The 16,879-nt window shown below is 35.8% G+C and overlaps 3 protein-coding genes across 5 annotated transcripts; all 3 read left to right on the top strand.

The window, feature by feature from the left end:
• The first annotated feature begins 258 nt into the window (after positions 1–258).
• Positions 259–4,016, top strand: LOC122275750 (60S ribosomal protein L5). Of its 2 annotated transcripts, none has more exons than XM_043084974.1 (9): positions 259–409; positions 1,634–1,703; positions 1,785–1,876; positions 2,279–2,405; positions 2,523–2,602; positions 2,716–2,832; positions 2,957–3,091; positions 3,196–3,365; positions 3,650–4,016. In XM_043084974.1, exons 1-9 carry the CDS (start codon positions 407–409, stop codon positions 3,756–3,758), a joined length of 903 nt encoding a protein of 300 aa, XP_042940908.1. In that variant the 5' UTR covers positions 259–406; the 3' UTR covers positions 3,759–4,016. The 2 variants fall into 2 exon arrangements, with proteins under 2 accessions (XP_042940908.1, XP_042940901.1); XM_043084967.1 differs by lacking the exon at positions 259–409 and adding an exon at positions 731–754.
• Positions 4,017–4,793: 777 nt separating this feature from the next.
• On the top strand, positions 4,794–5,765 carry LOC122275764. Its single transcript, XM_043084987.1, has 2 exons — positions 4,794–5,035; positions 5,327–5,765. Exons 1-2 carry the CDS (start codon positions 4,878–4,880, stop codon positions 5,565–5,567), a joined length of 399 nt encoding a protein of 132 aa, XP_042940921.1. The 5' UTR covers positions 4,794–4,877; the 3' UTR covers positions 5,568–5,765.
• Positions 5,766–7,624: 1,859 nt separating this feature from the next.
• Positions 7,625–16,237, top strand: LOC122275769. 2 transcript variants are annotated; one of them, XM_043084999.1, is made up of 8 exons: positions 7,625–7,800; positions 8,233–8,302; positions 8,460–8,619; positions 9,082–9,163; positions 10,126–10,342; positions 13,723–13,787; positions 15,204–15,454; positions 15,751–16,237. In XM_043084999.1, exons 1-8 carry the CDS (start codon positions 7,708–7,710, stop codon positions 15,758–15,760), a joined length of 948 nt encoding a protein of 315 aa, XP_042940933.1. In that variant the 5' UTR covers positions 7,625–7,707; the 3' UTR covers positions 15,761–16,237. The 2 variants fall into 2 exon arrangements, with proteins under 2 accessions (XP_042940933.1, XP_042940940.1); XM_043085006.1 differs by having other exon boundaries at positions 7,626–7,800; positions 15,204–15,470.
• The last annotated feature ends 642 nt before the right edge of the window (positions 16,238–16,879 follow it).

Below are 16,879 nucleotides of genomic sequence, written 5' to 3' on the forward strand. Positions count from 1 at the left end.
AATGATAATATTTTATTATTATTTTATTTCAAACATGCATAAATCAATGTGAAAATTTTATTAGAATGACAAAATAAATATGTAAAAGAGATAATTTCGTATATGCATATGTCCAATGTGGAAGCTGATACCGAATGAAAGAGCTCTAACGCATTAACCATCCATGAAATGACCAAAATGGCACCACCCTCATGCTAAAACCACAAAACCCTAGCGATCTCCCCCAAATAAATCCCAGCCGTTTGTTCCCGCAGAATCAATCTCATCCGTTCATCTCAGAGCCCATTAAGTACCTCTAGGGTTTATAACTTCCGCTTCTTTAGTCGCGCTTCCTCTCGTTAAGACTGAGCCGTCCCCGACTCCCCAACTCTATCCCTCTTTGGTAGAGTCAGATCGAGTTTCTACAATGGTGAGGCTCTCATACTAGGAATCTATGTTTCATTCTTGTCTTGTTCCATACTTGAATGGTCAGTTTCATTCAGGCGAATACTCTCTTTATTTGAGAATTCAATTCCATTATTCAAAGATATATTTTGTATTGTTTTATTTAAAGGTTCTTGTGGTTGTTAGGGAAGTGCCGAATCGTAAAGAGGAGAATTATTTTTTGGGTTTTGCTTGTTGCTTTTCCTCTAAAACTGAAGTTGTGGATTGGTCTGAGGGCTTTTGTTTGGTTCCCGGAAAATGCTGGAGAAGAGAGAAAAAATTCTAAGTCTTGTGCACTACGTTTGAATGTATTATTTGTCGTATGAGAAAGGTGAAATCTTGTAGATATGAATGTGCTATGGTTTTGTTTTGCCGCCATGTTCGGTCATACTTGATTAGTTAAAGTGTCCGAGTCTTAGATAGTGATATTTTGAATCTAAAGGTTAGCTGAGTTTTGTAGGAATATGATGTTTGTTTTCTGCCTCGGGAAGAAATATAGCTTGATTGAAGGTTTTGATTTCATTTGATTTACTGTTTTTCTTAAAATCGAAAATAAGGCTTTGAGCTTTTACTCCTATTTGATATTCAGCCCCTTTAACAAACAAAATATTGATCTATGATTGGCACCCGGTCTTTAACATATGATTGAAAATATTCATGCATATTGGGGCCTTTAGAAGAAAAATGTTGAATAAAGTTTCATTCTGATTCTTAGAAATATGTTTATTGCATTTTCTGGTTTTTCCTTTTAGGCTTAAGAAATACTTAATTGGAAACAATTGTGGCCATCTTTTAAAGCCAAAAAGGAAAGTATATTCAGTTTTTCCCCCAAGATGTGAAAATTCGTGTGTATTTGTCACGCTTTGATTTCTCATGTGGTAAATATCTTTGTTGGTTGTTTTGGTAATTATAATGTGGCATGTACCAGTACCAAGTATGCATGTACGTTTTCTGCTTGGAAGCATGGGTTTTCTTTTATTTTTGTTTGATAAGAAGTACAGACCGTTTATTATTTTGCATAATATTATTTTGTGTATGGAGACAATCTAATCATGTGGATTTGATTTAGTCACGATCTGCTTCATTGACATTGTTGGTTTTCTGGTTACCTTTGACCGTAGTCTAGGGACTCCTTGGTTTGGCCATTCTTGTTTTTCTTTTTTAATTACATTTGGTATGGGTGTTTAAACTATTTTGTCTATCATTGCAGGCCTTTGTCAAGGCTCAAAAATCCAAGGCCTACTTCAAGCGATTTCAGGTCAAGTACAAGAGAAGACGAGGTATTGTATTGTGTTTAATGGTTCATAATCTATGATTGATATTATGCTCTTTCTGACATTACTTTTCTTTAATATTTTTAGAGGGAAAGACTGACTACCGGGCCAGGATTCGATTGATTAATCAGGACAAGAACAAATATAATACTCCCAAGTATCGGTTTGTTGTGCGATTTGTATCCTAAGATGATAATGTTTTCTCGTGTACTACATAACATTTTTATCTCTTAATCCATATTTAGCTGATCACTGCAAAGGCATTTTTTAATTTTCTGTTTGCCTGCTTTCATTGGTAATAATAATTGAATTTGAAAAAGAAATGTAATCACTACGGTGTCTAAAGGCTTGGATGGAATCTTTATGAATTTGTAATAGCTTGAAAAATGCTTTATTTTCTATTATTTTCTTGTACATTGTCTAGGATTTGTATTCTTGGTTCTCTGAGATATTAGTGTTGGGATTTGCTGATCATGGTGGCTAATTAATATGTTTGATCTTAAAATCAGAAGGGCTTCCTTTTGGGATTTAGTATTTTTCTTTTGCATGTTCTACATTTTAAACCTTAACCTTGTTATTAGACCAACAAGGATATTACTGCACAAGTTATCTCTGCCAGTATTGCTGGTGATTTAGTCCTTGCTGCTGCTTATTCACATGAGCTGCCACGTTATGGACTTGAAGTTGGCCTTACCAACTATGCAGCAGGTATTTCAGTCATATATCTTTCAGAGCTCTTCTCCCCATCATCCTTTCTCTATGATTTTTGTTTTCGTTGCTTCTTTTCGTCTCTTGTATAATGAAAAGTTTTCGTAACACACTCAGCATACTGTACTGGGCTTCTTTTGGCTCGTCGTGTCTTGAAACTGCTCGAAATGGATGATGAGTATCAAGGCAATGTGGAGGTATATTAAGATTTGCATATCATATCTCTCTCTATCACTCGTCCACGTTAGATTTCATCCTGTATCAGGTTTTTATGGAAGCTTCATCTGTTAATAATCTGTTTTATTATTAGGCTACTGGTGAGGATTTCTCGGTTGAGCCTGCAGAGAGCAGGAGGCCATTCCGTGCACTTCTTGATGTTGGTCTTATCAGGACAACAACTGGCAATCGTGTTTTTGGTGCCCTCAAGGTATTGTCAATCAAAGCTGTCTTTCATAATCTTCTTGGTTCTCGAATTTCTTTTCGACATCTTGATCTCATTATGATTAAAAATGAATACCTGTATTAATTGTTGTTGGTTATTAACTATATAGGGAGCATTGGATGGTGGTCTGGACATCCCTCACAGTGAGAAGAGGTTTGCAGGTTATGGAAAAGAAAGCAAGCAATTTGACGCTGAAGTTCACCGCAAATACATCTATGGTGGCCATGTTGTCGCATATATGAGGGTATGAACTGGGTCATACCTCTTTCGTCTGATCATTATGTTTCTTATACAATGCTTTGTAAGCTGATGTTTACTTTTTATTTTCACCTGTTAAATTGGTGTCAGACTTTGATGGAGGATGAACCTGAGAAATATCAGTCTCACTTCAGTGAATATATCAAAAGAGAGATTGAGGCTGATGATGTTGAGGAGATGTACAAGAAAGTTCATGCTGCAATCCGTGCCGATCCTGCAGTAAAGAAGTCTGAAAAACAGCCTCCTAAGGAACACAAGAGGTGGGGACAATTATTGATTAATTGTTGGGTTTTGATCTATATGCATATGTATTTATGTATAACTAGTACAATTTTTTTTTTCAATCGATTGTTCTGGTGGTATTCTGGCAAATCTCAAATGAATTCCAGTTATTTATTTCCCATATATATATATTTTTTTTATTGTAAATGCTTTCCCCTTTTAATTATGCTTCTGTAAGATTCAACTTCTGCAAAACCAGGAAAAATTCTGTTTTCTTGTGTGTTCTCTCATTTTGATGATTCCTATCGGTGTTTCATAACAGGCACAACTTGAAGAAGCTTACTTATGAGGAAAGGAAGGGCAAGCTGATTGAGAGACTAAATGCATTAAATTCTGCGGCTGATGCTGATGACGATGAGGATGATGATTAAAAAAATAGTGCGGGAACTTGAGTTTTATAGTTCTGCTTATCTGAAATTGAAGCTGCATTTCTGCAGTTTAACTAGGGACCTATTCATGGTTTGAAAGTTCTCATGTTTTTCGTTTTTTTGTTAATTTTATCTCAAGTTCAATTTTGCAGCTTGGATGGTAAGAAGATTATGGGCATTTATGATGATGTTGCGACATGTATTATTGCTCAATTTTCCTTGGTTTAAACATTTATAAAAGAAATTTCTTCGTTTAAACTATGAAGAGCTTTCTTCTGCTCCCTAGTCACAATCTGCTGTGCTCATTATCCTGTGTTAGACATAAGACTCGTAAATTCACTATAAGACTCGTACGATATTCATTCGCTATGAAAAAAAGAAGAAAGAAAAAGGAAATAGCAATGTAATACATGATAATGATGATATTAGTAAAAGGGCTGTTACATGCCATTCCTTTTGCGTGGATAGTGTGAGTCTTCCCTTGAAGGTTTCGCGTTGTCGTCTCGCCACCTTAAACATCTGAGGTTCTTCTTCTATATGAGAGCAGCTGTCAGCCTTGATCGATTTCTGTGATCATTGGTAATGTCCGGACAATTCTTTCGTTTGGCATCAACAATCGTGGGAAACGGTATATGCTTTTGTCTCGAAATTGATTCTGCCACTAGAGCACGACAATTTTGCTGGTCTCTCTTCTTTTTCATTTAGGTGAAAGGAAAGGAAAGTACTCGTACCATTTTGTTACAAAGAACAGTCCCAACAGTTTTAAGAGTCATCGAACATTTTGGGTTCAAAATAAGAAAAACACAAATATGGGACAAGTCAATTTGGTTGGTCGGCTCATGGGTGTTAGTTTTTTAACTAGTTAAAAGAAAATAATCATTTTGGTCACGGAGAGACATAAAAGAGATACGAAATTTAGTAAACCAGCCACAAAAGGGTCCACAACCAAGAAACCTTATCTGATACCAGCCAATGGATCTCCTTCTCTTTTACAATTTAAGCCACCAACACTATCCACTTCAATAGATTTTTCTTACATCTTGATATATAATCGACTTCCCAAAAAATAAGTCCTATTATTTTGAATTAAAATAGCCCCCCAAATCGACATAGAGAAGAGTCATGGCCCATTCTCTAACCCCAGCACCAGCTCCTGCAGCACCCATCTCAACAAGATCAACGAAGAAGACTCATTTCTTTTCTTTAGGGTTTCAAAGAGCGTGGGCTTGCCATCAAGGTTGTGGTGGAGACGAGCTTGAGTATAAACTTGTCCATCGCAGGTTCGTTTATATATTTCCATACATATATCTATGAATGCACATAAGTCTGTTATGGAAACAATATCATATTTCAAGCGAGTCGGACGTGTTTTAGGGTTTAGTAATTTGCAAAAGTTTGCCATGTTATATGATGATACTATGCCAAGAATGGGGGTGCTGAAAAAATGAATCGAATTTAAGTTCTTTGAAAAAAGGAAGATGAAAGTGGGATTATAGAGCAATATACATTTTAGATTGTAGTTTTCCAACGAGAACGTATACGTATGTGTCATGGATTCATGCACGTTGCAGGGCTGTGACGTTGAGCTTGGCTGGAGCAGTGCTGGGCTTGAATGTCGGTGATCGGAGTGCAAGTGCGGCGGCCAAAAGGCCTCCGGCCCCTCCACCCACTGAGAAGAAGGACCCCAATGTGGGTGGTGTCATGGCAAAAGTTCTAGCCAGCAAGAAAAGGAAGGAGGCTATGAAAGAATCCATGTCCAAGTTAAGAGAGAGTGGGAAGCCCGTTAAGGGACCAACCGAATCAACCGAATGAACATGATTTCTCCATGAATGCAGACCACCTTCAAAGTTATTTGTTTGTGATCACTATCTACAAATGATGTATATTTAAGAACATCCATCAAGCACAATTTTCTATCATTTTGAACAAGATTCTTGTACGTAACTGAAATCCAATATTTGGCATTTAATCAATCCGTGTCACCAACCAGATGACCAATTTTTAGGGATAGATCTCTCGCATTCAATGTCTACAAATCTTCAATCATGCATTCATCCATGTGTTCAACTTGTTCGTTTACAATTGCAAATAGAACAATATTCTTTCGAGACACTGAAACAGTGGTAGGTCTCAGGTTTCCATCTCACAAATATGAAATACACAGTATATTTTGATCGAGTATCTTCACTTAATTCATTGGGTGAGATACACCAGGTGATAATCCTATCTAAACAATAGGAATTGTGAACATATTTTGTGTAATATTTTTGTATATGTAGTAGTTCTCTTGTGTTTCCGAAGAACTTTGAAGCAAAGGCCTAGTTAATAGATCGGCTATATTTTGGTTGAAGCGATCTTAGTAATTATAGCTGTATTGTGTCTTGAAAATCTATGCTACTCAATGAAATTCTATCTTTAAAGGGTTTTTTTTTTTGTCTTCCATGCGGTGAAGGCTGCATTTGTGTATTGAGGTGGTTTTAGATAATTTAAGTTGATATGTGAATGGTAGTGTTTTATGAATTCTATTGAGATATGTTTAAATATATGAAATATATCAAAATATGTATTTGAATGTATGGAGTAAGTTAAGATATCTTTTTACAAGAACTAAGAAGTTGAAAAAAGTAATAGATCACATCAATAATTAGTTTGAAATAGATTGAGATGAGTTTTACACCCAAACATTTTTTTAACCAGTGAATAACTCTACTATTGTCATAGCCTAAAGTGACACGAGAAATAGTGTTTTTTTTGGGTACAAAACTTCGAGCTTTTACTACTTTTTGTTCTTATATCAACAAAGCTTGCTCCTTTTGCTATGAAAATTAATTAAGGAAAATGATAGACACAATTCTTTTTGCAATTTTTTATAAAGCATTGCTACATCTTTGCACATCTCCCGAAGATGTAGTCTGAGAAGTCACCAAACAAGGCAAAATTTTTATTTTTTTTTATTTTTTTCATTCATTTTTTTATATTATTAAATATTTTGTAAAAATAAAAAAATTTCCAACATCATTAAAAAATAATTCCTTAATCGCTAAATAAAAAAAATTAAAAAAGAAATGGATTAGAGAGAAATCATCGGGAGCACTATTTGGGTGAAATAGCATTTTTCTTTTTTATATGAATATGTTTTCAATAAGAATTATTTTTGTAAAATAACTTATAAAAATAACATTATAATGTCGCTTTATCTAAATAGTTTCGTTTTAAAATATAGTTATATAAAAAATCGTAAAAATGAATATGCGTATCATTAGTTTTTAATGTATTCAACCTTAAAAAGGAATCTAGTTTTGTATCCAACTAGATGTACACTTTTCATCGTACGTAATTCTAATTCTGATTTGACGTAGAATATGGCATCTCCTTGCTAAATGGCCATATGCATTGACAAAACAATACTACATTATGTATAGCTATATATATATATATATATTTTGCTCTTTTTATTAACTTTGGGTGTTTAGAAATAACGTCTCGACTCTCGACTAATTTTAGAAGTGATTATGTATAGCTACTTCTTGTCATTGTTGTTTGGCGAGATTGAATTGAAATCTAGTAGAGGTACCTACGGTTTAAGCGTTGAAAATAATTTGTATATTTGAATTATGTGTAAATTTTAGGTATTTTTTTAAAATAATTTAGATAAATTTAAAATTTATATAAAAAAATTTATTTTTTAATCAGTATTATATTTTTTCAAAAATAAATGTGTATACTTCCACATCTTAAACTATACCTAACGTTACTATGTTAATGATATTAATCTAACAACATAATTTTTCATATATTATAATGCCTGGGCGGGTTATATACTTGACCCGACTTGGCCCACTTACTGTTTATGCATTAGAAAGTTTGGTGTGTTACTGTTAATAACAGGTGAGAAGATATTCGCGGCCGAAGAGGAGGAGGAAGAAGAAGAAGAAGAAGAAGAAGAAGAAGGATGATGCCCGGATGCTCTGTTTCGTCCAAAGAAGTTCAGCTCTTTCAGAGCTTGAAAGGAATTCAACAACTCGCCGAAACGCGTCGTTTCAAGGTTCCCCGTCTCTACTTACTTTACTTTGCGCCCCTCATTTCTTTTTTTTCCTCGGTGAAAAGTTATCGCTGTATTATTTCCCCAAGACACAAAACAGATCCTTTCGATGTGAATCTTGTTGCTCTCATGGTTCATCTCTGCTGAAGGGTGTTTTTTGTTATAAAAAAAGTTTTGGCTTGAATTGGTTGAGTCAGAAAGTAGATGGTCGGAGCTATCCATATTTCATGTGTCTATGATATTGATTGAATTGTGTTTTGTGAGAATTTTAAGATGGTCATTTCTTTGAGTCTTGATTACTATCGTTGTAATCATTTTACTCTGAACGTGTGCGTTGGTTAATGCATGTATGGTGTATCTAGATGTGTATATATTCATGTGTTCATCTTAAATGTACATATTTTTGTTACAACCTGTTTGTTAATGTGTATGCAGGCATGGTTTTTAGATCAATTTGGGGTCCTTCATGATGGCCAAAAACCTTATCCAGGAGCAATTTCAACATGTATGTTTTCATCTGTTAGCCTTGGTAGCCGGGAAACTCTTTTTAGTTGGTACCATAAAGTCATTCTCGGGGATAGAAACATGGTAGCATTTATGCTTTAATAATTTCTTTTGTTTAATAACAAAAGCCTATCAATAATTGGATTGATGTTTTATAGTAGAAAAACTAGCAAGTACTGGTAGCAAGATGGTGATCATAAGTAATTCCTCAAGACGTGCATCAACAACCATTGAAAAGATGAAGAGCCTTGGATTTGATCCCTCTTTTTTTATGGGAGCCATTACTAGCGGAGAATTGACACATCAATACCTGCAAAGGTTAACCCCTGAGGTTTTAGATTTCTATTTGACGTTCTTTTTTCGTTTTCACATTGAAGAGTCAATATGGTTTAGCAATCAAAACAAAAGAAGATAAAAGATTGATATACTACATTTAACTTCTATTTGTTTCCATTCCATATGCTAAATGTGGTCCCTGTGAACATTAAAATTTAAAATATCTCAATATGTGATGGACTTATATGCAACCTTAGTTGTTCTCATTTATCCACAGTTAATGTTATTTCTAGCTTCTAAATGCTTAACTTCTATCTGAACACCTTCATTAAGGCTACCTTTAATCGATAAATAATGAAAGTAATCTATGCTTTTCATTTTCTGGGTACACTGTGTTCTTATCCATATTATGTTGTGGACTATTCCGCATTGTTTTTTTTTTTTCAACTTATTTATAGTAGAGAGGTTGTGGCTTATCTTTTCATGTATTTTGATTTTCAATAGGAAAGATGATGCTTGGTTTGCAGCACTTGGAAGATCTTGCATCCATATCACTTGGAGTGATCGGGGTCTCATATCTCTTGAGGTATGGTAAATGCACAAGCATTGCTTGTAATCATTTTTTTTTTTCCTTTTATTCGAATCCTATGTTTTTTTTTGGGGGAGTAAATTGGTTTGGTTTTTCTTCCTCTTCCTTTAAAACATAACCAAGAGGTAAAGCAACACTGCTTCTAGCACGCCTGTTGAAACTCGTAGATCAAATCATTGCTCAAAGGAGAAACAGTGTATTATGCAATTTGAGAAACTAAAGCACAATTAGATTCTTGTATGTGAATGCTGAATAGCAGCCTGGTTCTGATAGATGCTTTCTTCAGTATGATCCACAGACTGTGTGACTACACATACACAGTCAGTAGAATTAATGAATTTAATAACACTCGTCCTGTGATCCCACGGCACTGTCTTCTTAGTTTATGTTTTCATCCAACCAAACATTTGTGATTTTGTTTAGGTGACAAGCAAAACCTAGGAAATAGATTTGTGTAAATAATTATTGTGCTAAAGAATACTCTGTCCCAATTTCATGGTCCTTTTCTGTTGTTCTAACTATTTTAGGGGACAATCAATTAATGCTTTCACATTCAAAATAATGTCGCTTCTTTCCCAAATTACCCCGCATTTTTTCATCTTCAATGTGGTTTTTATTTCAAGCATGGGAAATATAGAAAAACCATAAAATAATAAGTAATGCAGGCCCAAGGCATGCAAGCCCTTTGAAAAAAAAACGAGATCCATGACAGGGAAATGGGGTTTTTTACCATGTCCCACTTTTTTTCAAAAGACTTACACGGGGCTTGCACAAATTATTTTCCTAAAAGAACACAGTATTTTCATTGACTAGACAGACTTTTTGGGGCATCCCGAAAAGGAATGACGGACTAAGAAAATCAAAAGGAGGGTGCAATGTAAATTTTTCATGATAGGGTATTCTGAAGTCACCCGTGGAATGTTGAGTAAAGTTATCTGGTGTACAAATTCTTGTTGTAGGGACTAGACATACAAGTTGTCGAGAATGTTGAAGAAGCTGAGTTTGTTTTGGCCCATGGAAGTGAAGCTTTGGGGCATCCTTCTGGTGCTGCAATTCCCACGAAACTTGTGGACCTTGAGAAAATATTAGAGCGCTGTGCTGCTAAAAGAATTCCAATGGTGGTGGCAAATCCCGATTACGTGACTGTTGAGGCAAGGGACTTGCGTGTAATGCCTGGTAATAACGTTTAATTTTTTCTTTTATTCTTTTATGCAAAATGCATGCAAAGGGCTGAGAAAATATACTATAATCAGGGTGGGATATTTGATTCTCTCGGGATGAAAAGCAAGGCTAGGATATGACTACGTCTTAGGTTAAATCTCTAAGGAAAATATCAATGCCTTAGAGTTTAGGTGATGCCCTCTGGATCTAGTGTGAGTGTTGTCTCATTTTAGATTTCTTTTAGAGTTGCTCATAAATTCATTCGGGAGAATATTTTTTTTTAGAAGTCATTTGGGAGAATGTTCTCTCATTCTTTCAAAAGTTTTGTTACCAAAGTGACAGGTTGAAGAATCAGTAAATGTAGCCCCAAACTTACTAAATGTTATGGTTACATGGTGTGTCTTAAAATATGGAGAGGATCTGTTAACCTAAAAGAAAAGAGAGACAAAAAGGATAGAGAAAGAGAGGTCCATAGGGGTAGTAGTTCTCTATTGTGGCATGTTCCATGCCAACTATTGACTCTAAACCCTTGTTTGAAATTTCTTTGTTCTCATATGATTTTTGTCCTCCTTTGCCTTTGAAACTTATTTTTCAAATTAGTAAATTTGGTCTCTTCCCTTTTATCCTTTTTTCCATCTTGGTCATATTACAATTTATTTTGAACTACACTATCACTCTATCCACATATCCCGTGTCCTGCCTTTTGTCAAGTTTGTTTTTTCCTAGCATCTTTTGGTAATGTACATTGATTTACACTGAGTCATTAATTTGTAAATATATTTCATCTGTAATCTCCCTGGCTTGGTTTCATAAATAAGAACTTCAGAGTTGCAGTTCATGTGTTATGATACAAGCTTTACTGTATCATTCAGCTCTTTATTTGTTTCACCACTCACGCAAGCATATTTAGTTTGCGATGCAAGTAAATCAAGAAGGCATCTCAGTTTTGAGATACAAGAATTGCAAAAAATCTAATGTCCAACCTCTTTTCTGTAATCTAGTATAAGTGATGACTCTTCATTACTGATTATCTAGTTACCAGTTAACCTCTTGCTGATTCTTATCTAATTACTGTTTAAAAGTCAACTTGGGGAGAACCCTAGAGGAGCTGCCGCCGTCATCACCTGTCCGGCTAGTGATAACACACATTCGGCACAAATAGGACCCGCGGACACCAGCGACGTCACTAAGGGTATTCGGCGCCTGATATCCTTCTGATGACCTCTTTTCTTCTTTTTATTTATTTTTAATTTTTTCCCCTGCCTCGCCTCTGCCTACCTTGCACTAGCTTTCTTGGTGGAGCCACCAGCGTCTCTTCTCACAGAAAATTGCAACGAATCCCGGAAACCTCTTCACTAGCCTCCGATGTCGGATTTACTCCAGCGACTCCTTTTTTTTTTAGGGTTGGGTTTCTTTTTCCGAGATATGTCAAGCGTGACGTCCCTATTGGCTTCCACAGAACCTATCGAGGGACACCGGCGACCTCTTGAATGGCATTTCGCAGTCACTGTTTCCTTCCGGTGACTGGTTTGTATCCCGTAGCCTTTTTAGATACAATGAAGCCCCCTTACAGCTTGGAAAGCCCCTGCTTTTGAAGTTGAATCGGTATGGGTCAAATGGTGCGTTTTTGGGTGGAATTGAAGGCTTTTGAGTTTTTGCCAGAAATTTGGAGGTCTTCATTAAAAATAGTGGAGAGAGGCAAAAGGGTTTGGAGATCTGTAGTAATGGGTCGGAGTGGTATAGAATGGTTGATAGCTATGGTGGGAGCAGCATTAAAGGCAAGGAGAAATTCAAATTTTACAAAACACTTGCACGAAGGTAACAGAGAATTCATGGCCCAACGATGCTCCAACAAGCATGGTTGGCATCTAACTGTCACTGAATATGGCGAAGGAGGCCGGCGGAGTAGTGTTGTAATTCCTGAAGGGCATAAAGGACAAGGTTGGGAGAAGTTTGCAGCAGAATTACGCAGAGCCGCGGATTTTCTCTTTGATGAGGGGTCAAGAAAAGAAAAGAAAAGAAGAATGAGAATACCAAAGACCCAAGCACATCCACGGTGGTGAAGCGTTCGTATGCAGCAGCTCTAAAGATGGGTGATGCTTCTGTAGCTCAGAGTAAGGGGAACGGTGAAAGTGGTCTGCAAATCACGCAAGCTTGAAACCAGCTTGAAGCGATGCAAAATTCTCTAAAGGATATGGAAACCCAACTTGTCAAGCTGAAGATAGCGATAGCTTTCTTGTCTACGAAAATAGAAACGCTTTCAGCTGGAGGCAACATGGTTGTTAAGACTAAGATAGGCTCAATTCCTTTAAATTCAGATAAAAGAAAATGGAAGATTGGATTCGGTCCTGTCCCTATAACTAGATCAAGGAGAGCGTGGTGGGTCAAAAGGAAATCTAGGTTATTTGAAGTGGGGTCTACGTCGCGTGTTGGTGTAGAGAATGCAGTAATGGAATGTCATTTGCCTTAGGTAACATAGGATAAACTGTTAGGTGGTGTTACACCATTGCCTGAAAATGGTAAAAGAGATGTAGGATCCGTTGAAGTTGCACGTATAGGGTTGCCTGAGGTGAAGGGACTCGCTGTCATTCCAAAAGCTCTAATGCGGATGGAAAGAAACAATGGAGTTTATGAGGAGGTACGGGGCTTGTCGTTGGTGCCTTGCGTAGAAGAAAGTCCAAAATTGGGAATGCAATTGGTTAATGTGTCTGAGGATAATGTTGCTCCCCTGGTCTCTTTTCCTCCGATAGCGGATTGGATTTTGCCTAAAGTTAACAAGATTCTGCCTTTTATGGGGATTTCACATGGAGGATGCGAAGACCAATTCAACGAACTAATCACCGCGATCGAGGCAAGCCACGCCCTTGAAACCAAAAGTTTCAAGAAAAATAGGGAGTTACAACGTCTTTTTTGGGCAATTAACTACGACACTAAGGGAGGTAGCTCAGTTAGAGGGAAGTCTAAAGGGAGGGCAATGTGAAGACAGGAAACACAAGGGGTTGGGGTTGGGGTTTGGCTTGGGTATTAGTTATACGGGGAAACAAGGGGTTGAGGTTTAGTGTAATTTTTTGGGTATTTCGGGTAGTTTTGGGATTAGTGTATTTTAGGTTGTTTTTCACGGGCTCTTTTGGGTCATTAGGGGCGCTTTATTATGGGCTAGGTGTTTTCTTGTATACGTTCAGTGTACTTGGTTACTTCTTTTGATATATAAAATATTTTTACTTATTAAAAAAAAAAAAAAAAAAAAAAAAAACGTTAGTTGATTCACATGGCTTTGTTATTGATTCCTTTGAAATGTCCGTTAGTTACACTGGATATGGAATCTCTATCATTTATGTGTTTATCTATATTAGAGTGCTTGCGTTTTTGATAATTTAAAATTTTAATTTTGTTAGGAACTCTAGCAGCCAAATATGAGAAGTTTGGGGGTGAAGTGAAATGGATGGGCAAGCCAGATAAGGTGATGAAATCACATTGTTCTCCTCCATCATCTTCATCACGGTCCTCGTTCATTTCCATATTACATGTTCTTGTGCAAAGTAGGCAAAGTTGTTCTAGATAACTCTGCTTGCAATGTGCATTTCCTCACAATCTCTCTTAGCATACAATTAATATGTAATCTCAAATACCATATGAATGATTATGCAAGAATTTCATTATTCTAGAATTTTCAAGATAGAGCATATTGTTCTGAGATGTGACTATAGCAAATAAATGCAATGAAATTTTGACATGTATAATTTAATTAGTAAATAGCAAAAAGCCAATACAACAATTGAAATTATATTTAGCATTAAATCATATCTGAATTCTTTTCAAATTATATTCAATCAGTGCTGATTAGTTCTTTGAAAATCTTATCCAAACTTTGGTTGCAAGTGGTTTCCATGTTATTTCACAGATTCTTACCGAGCACATTTCAAATAATTCCTGAAAAAACCAACCAGCTGTCAGCCTGTCAGAGATATGTTTTGTACACAGGCTTAGTCTAGCAGTCTCTTGTATTTATTTCTAATTAGTCAGAGTCTCACAGAGCCGTGCAATTTTCTGGAATAGATAAATTTATTAAACTAAAAATGTTATATTTAGCTAAGTTAGTTACCTACATTGAATCATTATACAATAAATTTAACTTTTGAAAGAGTGCCAATGTCATCACCTCAATCTTCGAAATTTGGTTAAAACTTTTGTCTTCCCTCCTTTTTAGTCATTTCATTTTATATATTAATTATGGAAAACCTTACAAATTTACTTCAGTGGAGATAGGGGCGAAATTCTTTTTATATAGTGTCAAAGTAACCTCAGCCATAAAGAGTTGTGACTTCCTCTAAATTCAGTAACCTTTATTAGGCCCTTGTTTATAAAACTAAAAAGGCACGAGTACACAAAACCAAAAAGACATGCGTTAAACTAACTTGAAATGATCATTAGCAACTTTATTAGATGTGTTCTTTTTCATTTAGGAGTTTTTTCGTTATTACATATATAATTTAATTTTCATTTAATAACATAATGGCAAAGTTGATGATGTCATTGAATAGAAGCAAAGCTCCCGCCCCCCCTTCCAAAATTTTATATTGCTAGCGATAGTCCTCATGATGTTGTCAGTTGATTTTTCGTGATCACTAATTTTTATAGTTGAATTTTGGAGTAAGTAGTTGTAACTTTTGAAAAGGTGGGATATGATTGTCTTTTTCTTGATTTAAGTGTTTTTTCTTCTTACCATAGTGTTTGCCATTGTCAACTTCTTTGGGCAATTCCCCCCCCCCCCCCCCCCCCCCCCCCCTCCCCCTCCTCTCCCCAAAATTTCTTCCTTTGTCACAAGTCTTGCGTGCTGGCTTGACTCCAATATTATACCTTTTGAAAATGGTATCAGATAATCTATGAAGCAGCCATGGCAATAGCTGGAGTTGATGCATCTGATTCTATTGCTGTTGGTGATTCTCTCCACCATGACATCAAGGGTGCAAATCAGGCTGGAATCCAATCAGCTTTTATCACCTGTGGAATCCATGCAACAGAACTTGGAGTCGGTAATTTTGGAGAAACTGCAGATTTGTCTTCTGTTGAAGTTCTTGCATCGAAATATAATGCTTATCCGTCATATGTATTACCTGCATTTACATGGTAAAATCTCAGCTTGGTAAGCACTCTAAATTCCCAGTAACACAAACAAATTATTTATTAAAACCTCATAAGATTTATATGATTTAAACTTATTTGATTTGATGATATGGCAACATGTGAGATTAAGTCAAGAGTTTGTGATTTGAAATCATTAAAAGTTCAATTATTTATTTATTTAATGCAGAAGAACTACAATGTGCTAAAAGCAACTTTAACTGGCGAGTTACTTGATATCGATTGCAAGTTCGAACTATGTATGTCTGATCTTAGGACATTACTTTGATTTTTGTGTGCAGGTGCAGATGAATTTTCCATTTGCTTGGCAGTCGTGACAGATTTGTTGAAATCGTAGACTTCCATTCCCCCAAGTTCTGACTGTCTTTGATTGGATGTTCCAATCTAGAATGGCCTTATCATTATTTAGAATGTCCTTCTCCTTCTTTGTGTCGATCGGTGTACTAGAGGAATCCCAATAAATGGTTAGAGCCACGGCCCACAGAGCAAACCATTCTACTTAAAAACACTAGTGTGTTTCTATGAACACTATGGAATTATTTTGACGTCATATGTGAAGAAAGATGACTTGTTAGGATTTCTATTTATTAGAGAAGGACCTTTTTCTATTGTTAGTCGTCAGAGGTAGAGATACCAATTTGAGTTTGAGTATACTTCTCGGCACTTAAGATACAGGAGAATTGTTATTCCGAACGACCTGAAACCAGATTTTTCTATTTTTATTTATTTTTATGGGTAAAACCAATGAAAGATCCTACTCAGACATCAGATAACAGCTTGCTACTGAGTTGACACTGGACAAGAAGATTTGCAATGAGGTTCTCTATGTTGGCTGGCTTAGATTGGTCGTCAAACTTACGGTAAAGTATGACATAATTTCGTAGTTTATTCCCCAGACTTAATCAGACATAAACCATGACATTTACAGGCAAGTCTGACAATATTTCCAAGGTTCTCTTAATGAAATGCAAAACTAGAATTTCAAAGCAATTCGAGATGTCATGTCCACATTTTTAATATCGATATAAAATTTTAAAAAAAATTAATATTAATGTTACTTATTTTGAGCTCTTTATGATGTTGTGAATATTTGTAATATTTATTTATTTTTTAAACGGTGGAACCCCAAGTAGTGATGATTGTGATGGATCATCTAATGCGGACAACAATACGACAGCACATAAACCAGTGCTTGACACACAAGATTCATAAGAATTTCACCTTCAAGGTATATGTTTGAAGTAGCATAATTTTATGAAGTATTTATCATAGAGATTCGAGAGTCTGAGACCTATCTCTAATCTCAAAAGTGTGAAAAAAAAAAAATCTCAAAAGTGTGAAAGTGGTAATGGGTGAGGTTCATAACTTCTAATCCAAAGCCATGATTACAGACTACAGTCCTGTCTGCCA

This window comes from Carya illinoinensis, chromosome 1 (genome assembly GCF_018687715.1).
Source record: "Carya illinoinensis cultivar Pawnee chromosome 1, C.illinoinensisPawnee_v1, whole genome shotgun sequence".
Lineage (NCBI taxonomy): Eukaryota > Viridiplantae > Streptophyta > Magnoliopsida > Fagales > Juglandaceae > Carya > Carya illinoinensis.

Excerpts from the sequence above, each read along its gene's own strand:
- LOC122275750 (XM_043084967.1), top strand. Across the intron at positions 1,877-2,278 it reads ATCGGTTTGTTGTGCGATTT|ACCAACAAGGATATTACTGC; the intron begins GTATCCTAAGAT and ends CCTTGTTATTAG. Across the intron at positions 2,603-2,715 it reads AGTATCAAGGCAATGTGGAG|GCTACTGGTGAGGATTTCTC; the intron begins GTATATTAAGAT and ends TTTTATTATTAG.
- LOC122275764 (XM_043084987.1), top strand. The coding sequence starts at position 4,878 with ATGGCCCATTCTCTAACCCCAGCACCAGCTCCTGCAGCACCCATCTCA. Across the intron at positions 5,036-5,326 it reads TATAAACTTGTCCATCGCAG|GGCTGTGACGTTGAGCTTGG; the intron begins GTTCGTTTATAT and ends TGCACGTTGCAG.
- LOC122275769 (XM_043084999.1), top strand. The coding sequence starts at position 7,708 with ATGATGCCCGGATGCTCTGTTTCGTCCAAAGAAGTTCAGCTCTTTCAG. Across the intron at positions 8,620-9,081 it reads ACACATCAATACCTGCAAAG|GAAAGATGATGCTTGGTTTG; the intron begins GTTAACCCCTGA and ends GATTTTCAATAG. Across the intron at positions 9,164-10,125 it reads GGGGTCTCATATCTCTTGAG|GGACTAGACATACAAGTTGT; the intron begins GTATGGTAAATG and ends TTCTTGTTGTAG.